At 43.0% G+C, this 12,130-nt stretch overlaps 1 protein-coding gene across 9 annotated transcripts in view; it reads left to right on the top strand.

Moving 5' to 3' along the window:
* The window catches only part of LOC121197003 (AT-rich interactive domain-containing protein 1B-like), a 166,985-nt gene that overhangs the window by 122,913 nt on the left and 31,942 nt on the right, over positions 1-12,130 (top strand). For all 9 annotated transcript variants that reach the window (XM_041060308.1, XM_041060314.1, XM_041060313.1 and 6 more), the window contains exons 6-7: positions 5,748-5,834; positions 8,856-9,005. In XM_041060308.1, coding sequence (XP_040916242.1) covers positions 5,748-5,834; positions 8,856-9,005 — 237 coding nt within the window. The remainder of the gene's footprint in view (positions 1-5,747; positions 5,835-8,855; positions 9,006-12,130) is intronic.

Genomic DNA, 12,130 nt, shown 5'->3' with positions numbered 1-12,130 from the left:
GGGGGAGCTGAGTTTTTAATGCGAGTGTGTTTTTCAGTGTAGAGTGTGTGGAGCCGGGCGAGTTTTCTAGTCACACCACTCCCTAAGAGGCTGCGTGGTGGGAACACTGCCTCTGGCTGTCCCTGTCCCTCTCTCTTTCTCTCATTATTTTTCTCATGCTCGCTTTCTCTTATGTTCCCTCTTGTGTCTCACGTTCCCTCGTCCCCACCCTTTCCTACCCATCTCTGTTTGTCTCTGCTGCTTTCTTCACTCAGAGCGTTGCTGTGGTACAGGCCTCCCACCGAGGAACAAGGCTGAATTTTCCATCCACATTTCTGCCTCTGTTCCTCCCTCTTATTTCTCCACATCTCTCCTCCAGCTCTCTTTCTCCACTTTTGTCCTGCTTTTTTTTTTCTCCTTCATCCCCATCCACGCATCAACCCCCCCAACCCCACCACAATTCTTTCCCCACCTCCCACATGTCTCTGTCTCTCCTCCTCCTTGGCTGCTCGTGTTCGAAGTGAAACAGCAAAATGCCCTCCCCACAGGCATTATATTCACAAAGCACACCGTCGGCCAAAACAGGAGGAAAAAAAAAAGCGGCGCCCGCTGCTTGCTGTGTTAGCCATTTAGAGAAATCCCATTCTAACTCCGTCCGACTGGAAAACCCTAACCGGAGCACGGTGCGCAATTATTTTCTCTCCCCAACACCTATTTTCTTGCTTTCTCTCACTCCATCGCGCTCTCTCCCCCGCATCCTTCTCGCTGTTTTTTAGCTTAAGCTGCAGTTTTGCTTTACTTACAGTTGCTACTCAGCGTTGGAAGTAATGAGGATCTTGGGAGAGCGCTTGTTTTGCGAGCCACTGCAGGCCTGTGCTCGTCCCCTATAGGGAGAGTTAACTGGCATTAGCCCCCGGCTTGGAGAGGCATTGACTCGCACCCATAGAGATCTAAACCACCATTATTGGAGCCCGCTGTTTATCTGCCTCTTTCCCCTAAAGATGCAGCAAGTAGGGGATATTACCTTGCTTTGTGTGTGTGTGTGCATGTGTGTGTGTTTGTTGGGTGGTGCAGATATGTGTGCGTTTACAGCCTAAGGGTTGTATTAAGAGATGGTGCTGAAGCAGCCCTTTCTCTGTATTCTACACCAGTCTATTAGTGCTCACCACTGTTACTTCACTTTAGCAAAAATGGCCCCCGCTGCTCCAGGGGGTCTGTGTTTGTGCGAAACAGTGAGGGAGCATGTGTGAATGTGGGTGTGTGTGCAATGTAGGCAAGCAGAGGCATCGCTGCATCTTTGTGTACACATCTATCCACACACCCTTGCAAGCGTTTACACACGTCTGCTAATGCACACCCACACCTTCCTTTCATCTGCAATTAATAAAAGTCTTTTCATTGACTGTCTAGTTGACTTTTCTTCATCGACGTTGCACACGCACACAAATAAACGCGCACGCACACCAGCACACACTCAAACACACAGTAGGTTCTAAGCTTTATATTACCAGGCCCCTGAAACAAAACAGAAATATGGCCACAAGTACTCTCCCTCGGCTTTGAACTTCCCCGGCATTTGTGTTTGAAACCCTGATGAAAAAAAGCTTCAAAGACCACACTCCCTCTCTTCAAAGGAGACTCAGGGTTGCCTCGACAGTCCTTGTGGAAGAGAAATTTAAAATGTGTATTGGGTTTTTAGCAAGGAGTATTATCTCCAAAAACGCAATGAACTCCCATTACTTTTGGCCCTTGCTGCCTTGTATCATGAGGAAAGAGTAGAAAATGGATGTGCTTGCTAAGTGCCTTTTTACACAGAGGAAATTACAGTTATTTGGCTCTTCAGCAGCGTTCCAAAGAGCATCCTCATTCTAGATATCTTCCTGTTCGTTCTTCATGTCTTCCTGCAGCATGGCCCAGCCCTCCAAAACCCTATCGGCATGATCAAAACAATCAGATCTGTTCATCTGTAAAGCCTAATGGTCTTTGACAGATCAGTGTTGAGGACAAACATTTGTGCAGGTGCGCTCAGATCTTGTGTGAATGAATTGGCATTGAAATCTGAAAATCACAAATTATTCAGATACAGAAAAAAAACCCCACACTCAGCTTTGTTTCTTAGAAGCTCTGAAACAACTGCTTTCATTGTTTCATGTGTGGATCTTTTTTTTTTTTTTTGCTGTCATTTTCATTAGTGAGTTTTGTGTATGTTTATATGTGTGTGTTCAGCTGGGCACTCATGGAGGTGTAAATTGCAGACAGTGGATGAAGTTGCTGGCTGAGGGACAGCACGATATTATCATGCTGCTGATTATCACAGGTGCTAATTGTGTTGTAGCGCACCTATGGGAACACTAGCTTTATAAGGAACAGACACACAGATCTAGACACATGAAAACATATATAGTTATAAAAACTCAAATGCACAATACCTGGTAAAAAGATACAAACATAATCACAAATATTGAAACACAGTGCCTGTTACACTAAAAAACAACCTTCATGTACCCACAGAGTGCACACATACTTATACAAGTGTACACAAAAAGTTGCATATTATGCATAGTTACAGCCTGACAGTCTTACAAATGGATCAACACAAATATTCGCACACTCACATGCACACCAGAAACAGGAAGACGACCCGGATGGTGGAAGCATTTCCATACCATTTATTTGTTTTACATTTTCATTCATAGCTCGCTTTTTTCTGTGGACAGGCAAAGATATACAGTCAGCTCCTGCTGACATTTAGCTCGCTGCTCTCTCTCCTCTCTCTGCAGCACGCGGAGAAGAACTGCACGTCAAAGATTCAGCGTATGAATTATTAATGGTACGGATTAAACGTGCCAGGACTCACTGTGGAGCCTGTTTGTTTTATTTGGACGTAATTATTTAATGGCACCTTGTTAAAAATGATGGTGAGGAGAGGAGAGGAGAGAGGAAGGCAAGGGAGGAAGGAGAGAGGAGAGGTGAGAAGAGCCTTTGTTTGGGAAAGTAATTGGTAGTGAAATAATTACGATGTGCTCCAAGCTTCACTCGTTCATTGCAGAAAGAAAGAGGGAAGGAGGGGTGAGGCCTTGTCTCACTCTGCTATACTGCTTCTCTCTCATCTGTTGTTCAGTTTCATCTTTCTCAACAAGCTCTTCTGTTTCTTGTCTTTCTTTTCCTTTTTGTCCTTTCTTTCTCCTTCTCTCTCTCTCACACACACACACACACATATATACACACACTCATATGTCTTTGCATTAATCTCATCACTGGTCACAATTTACATGCCTATGTGGAGAGAGTAGCGGAGCATGGAGGGCACTGTTCCCTATTTATACCTTCATAGCGGCACACACACACAGTGCAAGCTGCTGTCACCACCACTCTGCCATCCAAACAAACAGACTCTGACAGCATAGCTGGTGCCTGGCATGCATCCTTGCACACACACAAACACACACACATGCACAGAGACTAGCCTTTATCGTAGGGTCGGCTTTCATAGTTTAAGGGTTCAGTTAACTCCTGCTAGCTTGCTTCATCCTCGCTACCCATCCACCCTTCTAAACCGGCGCTGCAGCTGAATCTGTCCCCACAGCAGCAAGTGATCATGACCCTCCCCGAGTAGCTTTAGGCTCCTCCAGTCAGACGAAACACATACTACACAAACAGCACAATGGAGTGTTAATATGCAAACTTAAGCAGAAACAAGATCATCCATGAGAATGTAAATCATCAGGGGAAGCTTTTTTCTACATACAGCTGTGCACATGCAAACATACAAGTGATGGAAAGTGGCTCAAATACAGTATTTCACCATAAGTTTATAAATAAGTTTTAGTTCAGCCTTTTACTCTGCTATGCTTATTGGGCAGCTTTAATTACTAGTTACTTTACTCAGATAAAAACACATGATCCACTTGTTGTGGATTAAACTCCCAGCATGATTTAAAGTAATGAAATTTTTTCCCCACTAAAGCTTGAATGCTAAACCCCTGGTTAATGATAATAATCCAATAATATAATGTATATCACAATACGCATTCTGGAATGGGGACACTTTCCTGCTGCTGTTTGGGTATTTTGTCTTAATTGTATGGCTACTTTTACTTAAGTGAAGGATCTGAGTATTTCTTTCTCTGCTGGTACATACGCTCATAGAAGCACATAGCCAGTGTTCCTCGTGTCATCTCAGAGTTGCTTCAACATTTGCACGCTGACGTTTCCCCTTCCCTCCCACCACATGGTGACAGACTAACTAATCGAATATTCTCTCTTTGAAGAAGCGCCGCTGGATCTATTCATGTGTGAGGCAGGGGGTCTGTGTGTGTGTGTGAATATTTCGGCACATATCCTATGTGGCTTTGTGCTCTAACGTGTGTTTCCTTGTGTGCTTGAGCTTGTTTGTGCAATTACTTTTACGTCTGCGTGTGTGTTTGTGTGTGCACGTGTGTGTGTGTAGGCGGCCGGGTTGTTGGAAATGTTGTTTATGCAGTTTTATGCAAAGCAATTATGTTGACTTAATTGGGTTTGTTTATGTGGAGAGTGTGCCACCCCCAGTCATGTATTACTGCTATCATGGACAGACACACATATGCATACACACTTCTTCAAACACCACTTTCTATTGCGTGATTGAATAATGTGAAGTGTTTCCTCTATTATGGGGAATTTATATTCACTGCGAGTTTTAAGGACACTGTAGCAACAAAACTGTGTTACTACAGCTCTTCAGCTGTACTTCATAATGTATCATCCTGACTCAACAAATACTTGTGGCACATATACAATACACCATAACTGTGAAAATATTTATTAACAATCATCACTGAAAATGTACAGGTGAATATCATCAATATTTCCTGCACACTTGGTCTTGTTGGGCATCACATACCATATATTTGAGCACTGAATTTTCCATCACATCCACAGAAACATATAACAAGTGCAGTTTAAAATACCAAACACTAGTTTTCTGCTTGTCTTTCTCTGTCTCTGCATTGTCTCAGGTCTGAATCCAAAGATAAAAGGTTAATTTGCCGTCTCTCTCCTTCCTCTGGGCCAAATCAATCCACCATAGTCTCTGTCTGCCATTGTCCTAATCAGACCCTCAACTCACTATTGGATTTCAATGGAACAGGCGCAGCCCAAAGACCCGCACAAGCACCTAATCAATGATCCTCAAATGGCTGCGGTTTTCTATAGGGGATCGCTCTGGTTTTAATGCTTACACAAGGAAGTGGCACAGGGTCCAATGACTTGATATGTCCTCCGGAAGTGCATTTGTCATTTAGCTAATAGTGACTCACAAACAACTTCATGTGTAGTGATTGTGCTGGGTTCTTTGTGTGTATGTAAACGCTAAATTTGCCCATCAGACCCTCTAACCCGATCGCTTGACGCTCATGAAACACAGCCAGAGCAGCCTCATTGTTTTTCTTTTGTCAATCAAATGGCAGGAAACTTTTTGAACCAGGTAACTTTTGTGCCATTGAATGAAATACAGAGAGAAAGACAAAAGTGGTCTTTCAGGGCTTTATTGTTACAGCAGTTCCTGCAATTTCATTCAATTTTCAAGCACGGCAGACAGGAAGCGAATATAAATCCATTTTCTATTGATCGCTTTCATGCAAATAAGGGAACTCAATTCATGCAAAACATTTTCTTTTAATATGACAGCTTTTGTTACAAAGACAAGATGGTACCATTGTAACCCTTGAATGTGTCAGTGCCATGTGGATGTCTAAATCTTCATGTCTTAACTTCATGTTGCTCCCCAGGTTCCACCATGGCCCCACAGAGCTCTGGTAATGGACCAGATGGAGCCCATCCGCCAATCACCCGCTCACCTATGGCTCAAGAGAGAGGTATGTGTATGTGAATGTGTGTGTTAGTATTTGGTATATGGCCTTGCCTGGCAGGTTGTAAGAGTGCAATTCTGTGTGTTTATGGCTTGACTTTTATTTTTGTGAAACTTAGCAGCCAGCTTAGACCCAATGCATGCACTGTAGCTTCCCTTTATGTGGAAAATAATTTCTTTCCAAAAGAAATCCAGATTGTACATCACACTCATATTAAAAGAGGCAGTACACTTACAAAATCAAACTTGGAAATCAAATGGAAACTCTTTGTTTCTTTACTTTCCATATCAGTGAAGGGTGCATGAAGATTATAGACATTAACAAAGGGAAAAACAGAAGTTCTTTGAGAATAGCACCAGCAATAAATGTGATGAAAGATTTTCTGAGGGACTTGAAGCATGAGACGTTAGCAGAGACATGTAAACAACTTGTCTAGACTGGCTTCATGCAACATTTTCTGTTGTCTGTAAAAACCTGCTGTTCCAAAATGAGTTCCTTCAGCAAGTATACCACCCACTTTACACTTTTCATATAGCTCTTAATTCTTGACAGCACCATTATGTGTTTAAAAAAAAAAATCATACAAGGCTGTATGATAGTTTAGGCTGAGCAGGTGCACACATACAAACATAAACAAGGTCTTAGTATTGTGCTTCACCTGTGGTCAGCTTAGGTCATGGGAAAACCGTGGTTTGGTAAAAATGTTACAGTCAACATTCAGTCGACTCATCCTGGACTTTGTTCGACTCAGAATGTGTGCTCTTTTGATAGCGCCACTTCAGTTCTGGCCACAACTTGTTGTCAAAGGCTTGTAATATAAATGCTAACCCGCAAGCCACATGTGCCGGCCAAACGGGAAATTGTTTTCAGCAATTATAGCCACTTCTCGACTATCACTAAAAACAACAGAATTGCTCATTAAAAAAAAAAAAATCTGCATCAACACAACATTGCAAAAAAACCTGAGAGACTAGGATGTAACCTTAATGGAATGACTGCGATGCTCCCTCTCTATCACCCACCAAAGAGCAGTTAAGTCAGAGAGAGACCGAGGGAGTGGATGGATGAAGACAAAGAGAGAGAGAGTGAGGCACTGTAAAAGGTTATTTCCCAACATGATGAAATCAAGCTGGAGATTTAATGCTGCTCTCTAATGCCTGTAAACCCTGAGCCCTCCCCAGCCCAGTCCAGGAAAACACAGTGCCGGTTAACAGGGCTGGCTGTTGTTTTCGCTGTTTTCCTAGCTAGGATTAAACCCCCCCCTCCCGAACACACACGTCCCACTTTGCTCAAGTGCCTGCCTCCCTAAGAGCCTCTCTCCACTCTTCATTTCCATAAATCCGCTGAATGTCCCTTGCCCCCCCCCCCCCCCCCCCCCCCCCCTTACACTTTCTCTCGCATGCTTTGCCGGCTGCCTGTTGTTGTTGTTGTCCGGCTGAGAGCTTCATTCGCTTTGCTAGAAAGAGAGAGAGCTTTATATGTGTGTGTGTGTTTATGTGTGTGCAGAGGGAACGAAGCAAAGAGAGAGAGAGAGAGAAATCCTTGAATGTGTTATTTGCTTTTAGCACTGTCTGCAAAATGTTCCTCTCCCCATCCATTTTCCAGGCAATTTAAAGTGCGGTATTACACACTGTATTTTTTTTCTCCTCCTCTCCCAGAATCCCCTTACCCTAATGGAAGCAAAACATTACAATAATGTCCTCGCTCCTTAAACCCAGCACTCGCAGCCTAAGCACTTTCAGGCCCCAATCGCTCTTTCCCTCCGTTGCACTGTCTTTCCCTCCCACACACACTTTCTCTCTGCTTCTCTTTCTGTCTTGGCCTCTGTCTCTTTCCCACACACACACACACACACACACACTCAACATAGGCTTTTATTGCTCTCCTTCTCTGTTATCTACACCCCACACACTCAGAAGCATAAATATGTACATGCATGTGTGTGCACACAAGCATATGGAGCATATGGCATTACACACATAGCATTTTTAAACTTTTATCTCCTTCCTCTCCCCTCACATTTTCTGTTGCTCTCTTAGCAGAAACAAGGAATTATACAAGTGTCAACATGTACTTTCCAACCCTGTCGTTTCCCTGAACGCCAGACTCACTAAAGAGTCCGTCTGTGCACGCTCAGTCAACAAAGCGCACAGCTATCAAAGTTTACAGTCGAGCAGACCCAATCCATTTACACCCAATCTGCAGTACTGTGCCCCGCCCCCCCCCCCCCAACACACACACCCACATCTACACCCACACGCTCTTTCTCTTTCCCCTCAATGGCCGTTCAGCGACCTTTCCCCATTCGTGGTGTACTGGGAGACCTTTCTGTGGGTTTTAAGAACGAACGGGGCGGCTTGAAAGAGCGAAGCCCAGGCGAGGATCGCTCCAAATGTCAATTTGAATGGTGGAGGCGAATTTGGGCCTGAGAGGCTTTGACACATCTATTGACAGAACGGCTTAGAATAACATAGTAGCCATGGTCAAATCACTGGCTTATTCTGTGGAGAGCAGAGCAAAAGGTTTGTTTTTTTCTTTTTTTTTTGTTTTTTTTAACTCGAGCATACCAATTCTTTCACAAACACACTGAGACGCACACATAGACTCAACATTTGTAACAACATACACCTTTCAAGCCAGGTATACACTCGACCAGTGCTTTTTGCCACTGAAAAGGTTCACTACATCTTCTCCATGTGTGTGTTTATTTGTGCCCAGGGTTCATTTTACATGTCAGCCTGTGATACCTGGACCATGCTATGTTAGTCATCGATGTGTATCTATGAGTAACAGGAGCCAGTGCTAAGATTAAAGATTAGAGCTTTCAAAAGGAAGGGTCTCTTTACACGAGGAAATTGAATGGATATCCTGATTTGTAGAGCCACATCTACCCACACTCAGGCCCTCAGTCAACATTTGGTTTCACTGAGCAGGTACATTCACTACTGAACTAGAACTGTCTGGGTTTTTAAGTGTTATATAAGCAAAGCACTGACATTGCTTTTCATGTTTAATCGTGTGTTTCAGGGTTTATGTCCAACATGCAGAGGAATCAGGCTGGCTCCCAGTTTGCCTCTCCTCAGTCCGGACCTTCTATGTCCCCACACCCTTCACCTGGGGGCCCGTTGTATCCTGGAATGGGTCCCTACTCCCAGAGCGGCCCTTATGGACACCAAGGTTGGAACCTGTGTACCTAAAGTTGCATTTAAAATTTGATTTAATTGGATTGTCAGTATATTTGTGCAGGCAGGATGTAACTTTCAAGCTACGGTTTAAGAAAGACTATTCAAAACCAAAAGTGAGAGAATTTTCATTTCCCACAAGCTGCGACTCCTTTCAAGTTTTCAGATGAATTATTAAGCATGAAAACCACTAACTAGCCCTGGGTTGACTTCCTTTGTGGACTTTTACCTGACACCAGATTTGTGGAGCAGCTTCTGCTTTCTGACTACCGGTAGTTGGAGCGTTGAATACCTTGTGTATCATTCATTCTGTGCGGTTATAGAGAAGTTTGGCCTCAGATGGCAAAGCCACATTTGTCTTTATTGATGAAAGTTGGGCCCATTCCAGTCACACTGGGCCTTGACATCAGTGCCACTGGTTTCAAAGAGTTTGCTAATGAGGAATACAAAAAGACTCATTTTGAAAGCCATAGTCATCTTCTGTTTCTGTTTCTAACTCTGTCTCTTTCTACACCTCGTTCACGCACACAGAAACTTCTTCTTCTTCTCTCATCCTGTGTGGTGGGTCTCGCTGTGGGCATTAAGAACCTGAGCTTTCTGAGGGTGCCACTCACAGAATATTCATGAGACACTTGAACCCCAGACAGACCTCTTGACACTCCTCATGATAAGATTATGAGGTAGCTCCAGACTGACAAGGCAGACCGACACGTTTTGAGGTTTATCCATTGAATGATGATGTTCAATCCTATCATCAGGCGGAATGTTTTGATATTAGCATCTCGGAAAAGGAGTCAGCACATGTGTGCTTTTCATAGTCTTTCCCCACTCAGACATGATATAATTGTGGATAATTGGTAAATTTACTGTAAATACATGTTAGATACTTGTATGGAAACTCACTGTGATGTTTACAGAGGGATATTGTGTCCAGATAAAGGTAGTCTCAACTTTTCTCTAATCCTAAATCCAGTAAAAAATAAAATAAAATAAAAAAATAAGGACTTCAGAAATAGTTATGGCACTTTATTTGTGACTGGGACTGTCATGTCTTGAAAGCACTTAGCCTCTTTTTCTAATGAGACATTTACTGGGTTTGACAGGTTGAAATTAATCAGTTGTCTAAATGGTGCCTTGTGTTTACAACAAGACAACTGCAAGGACTCACATTCTACCTCATACATGAAGGGGAAACTTCTCTGAGGAGGAATCTAGCTTTTTGTACCAATATGCAGGATAATGCCTTCCAGACAATAGTCTTTTCTTCAGTTCACCACAGTGTGTAGGCCTGTTTGATGAACCATTTGGCAAACCAGTCGCATCAAACATCCGTCTGAGTTTTTTCAGAAGCTCCAGAAAAAAAAAAACTTGGACAAAAACTAATCAGAGATTTAAGGAAATTTGAAAAAAAAAAAAAAAGTTTGGATCACTCTATACAATTAAGTATTCTTCGCTCGTTTGTTTTCTCCAACGTACGACTCCAGGCCATCCAACAAATGTTGACATCTGCTGTTGTACTTCATTTTCTGCCTTTGGCAACACACCAGACGAAACATTATGGTATTTTTTGGTAAATGTGTGTTTTAATGTGTCACCTTGATAAATGCGCCCATCCGTGCGTGTGTTTTCCCAAAACTGCGGCCTCTCCCTCGCATTTGTTAATGTTGATTAATAGCCCTAATGCATTTGGTATTTGGTCTCCCTTCTCCACCCACTCTTATCTCTTAATGTGACTTTGGCTGGGCTGACAGCCCAGTACGCAGAGAGAAAAAGAGAAATAAAGTAAGCAGAGAGCGACAGCGAGGCGGACTAGCCTGGAAGAGGCTCTGGAGGCAGATGAGCGTGAAATCTCACTCGGATGACAGGAGAGATGTTCCCATCAGAAACAGAAAGAACAGCTCAGGCCTGCTGTCTTCTCATCACACGCATAAAGAGTATACACACTATACTGGATATATGTATACTCTCATTCAAATTTAATACACTTGCAACTGACCTGCATCTGTCCTGCATTAGTTCCCTTGGATATATTCAGAGAACAGCAACAGGAAGAGGCTGCATTTGGCTGCACACAGTACTGCCGAGGGCATGACACATAAAAATATTGATTGTCTTTCCTCTCCCTCACCTACATTCTTACACACACTCTTCATTGACAACACTCACTCTCTGATGCCTTAGATTGACCTTCACCTCTAATCACAATCCTTAACCTTTAACCTTATCTAATCCTGCTTTAACCATTAGTGGGAATTAAGATGCAATGGGCTGCATTGGTAAAAACTGGCTTATTAGATGCCAAAACCCTGCACACCACGCCAGCACTACTATGAATTAGGATTTTATGATTCTGGAAAGTTATCGAATCTCAACAATCAAGAGGTAAAAAGGAGAATTCGTATTCTACCGTGTGTGTGCAGGCATGTGACTGATGCTAAACTTCGCCTTTAGCAAAAAAAAATTAGTGAAATTAAATAAATAAGACTGTGTTTTATGACGCAGTGCTGTAAACTTAATTCCCGCACTAATCTAAGAAGCATAAACCCTAAAATGGCCCCTTAAAATTGATAAAAGCTCTTTGGTGTGGAGCATTTTCCTTATGTTTCCAACATTTAGAGATCATGTGTTCCTCATCCAGACATTTTTAATACACAATCAAACACCTCTCAGTCAGAAATATGAAAACATTTTTCATGTGAACATCCCACCAACCTTCAGTACAGGAAACCAAACGTGTCTGCTGCAAGTCAGAGCTGGGGCCCTGGTTCTGTGAGGGCCCATCAGAGGCCTGTGTAGGCTGAATAGGGCAGACAGCTGCTGGTCATTGTTCTTAATGACAGCTCCATCTGCTCTCCTTTCCTCTTCCTAGCGCACTAACAAATTAGCCAGCCATTAGCCAACACAGAAACTCACTCCAAGTTCCTGAACTCTGCTCTCTGTTTTTCTTGGCTTGTCTGTGCTGGGAGAACCCAACTCTTGGCCTTGTACTTGTATTAGTGTGTGATGTGCATGTCTGTGTGGTGTGCGATACAACATTTTCAGCAATCATTCTTGCCACACACACCAATGGTAAGAGTTTGTAGCTCGCAAAAAGAAAAAAAAAACTGTCTGGTGTTGTGT

This window comes from Toxotes jaculatrix, chromosome 17 (genome assembly GCF_017976425.1).
Source record: "Toxotes jaculatrix isolate fToxJac2 chromosome 17, fToxJac2.pri, whole genome shotgun sequence".
In the NCBI taxonomy this organism is placed as follows: domain Eukaryota; kingdom Metazoa; phylum Chordata; class Actinopteri; family Toxotidae; genus Toxotes; species Toxotes jaculatrix.
This window is presented reverse-complemented; position numbering and strand designations above follow the sequence as displayed.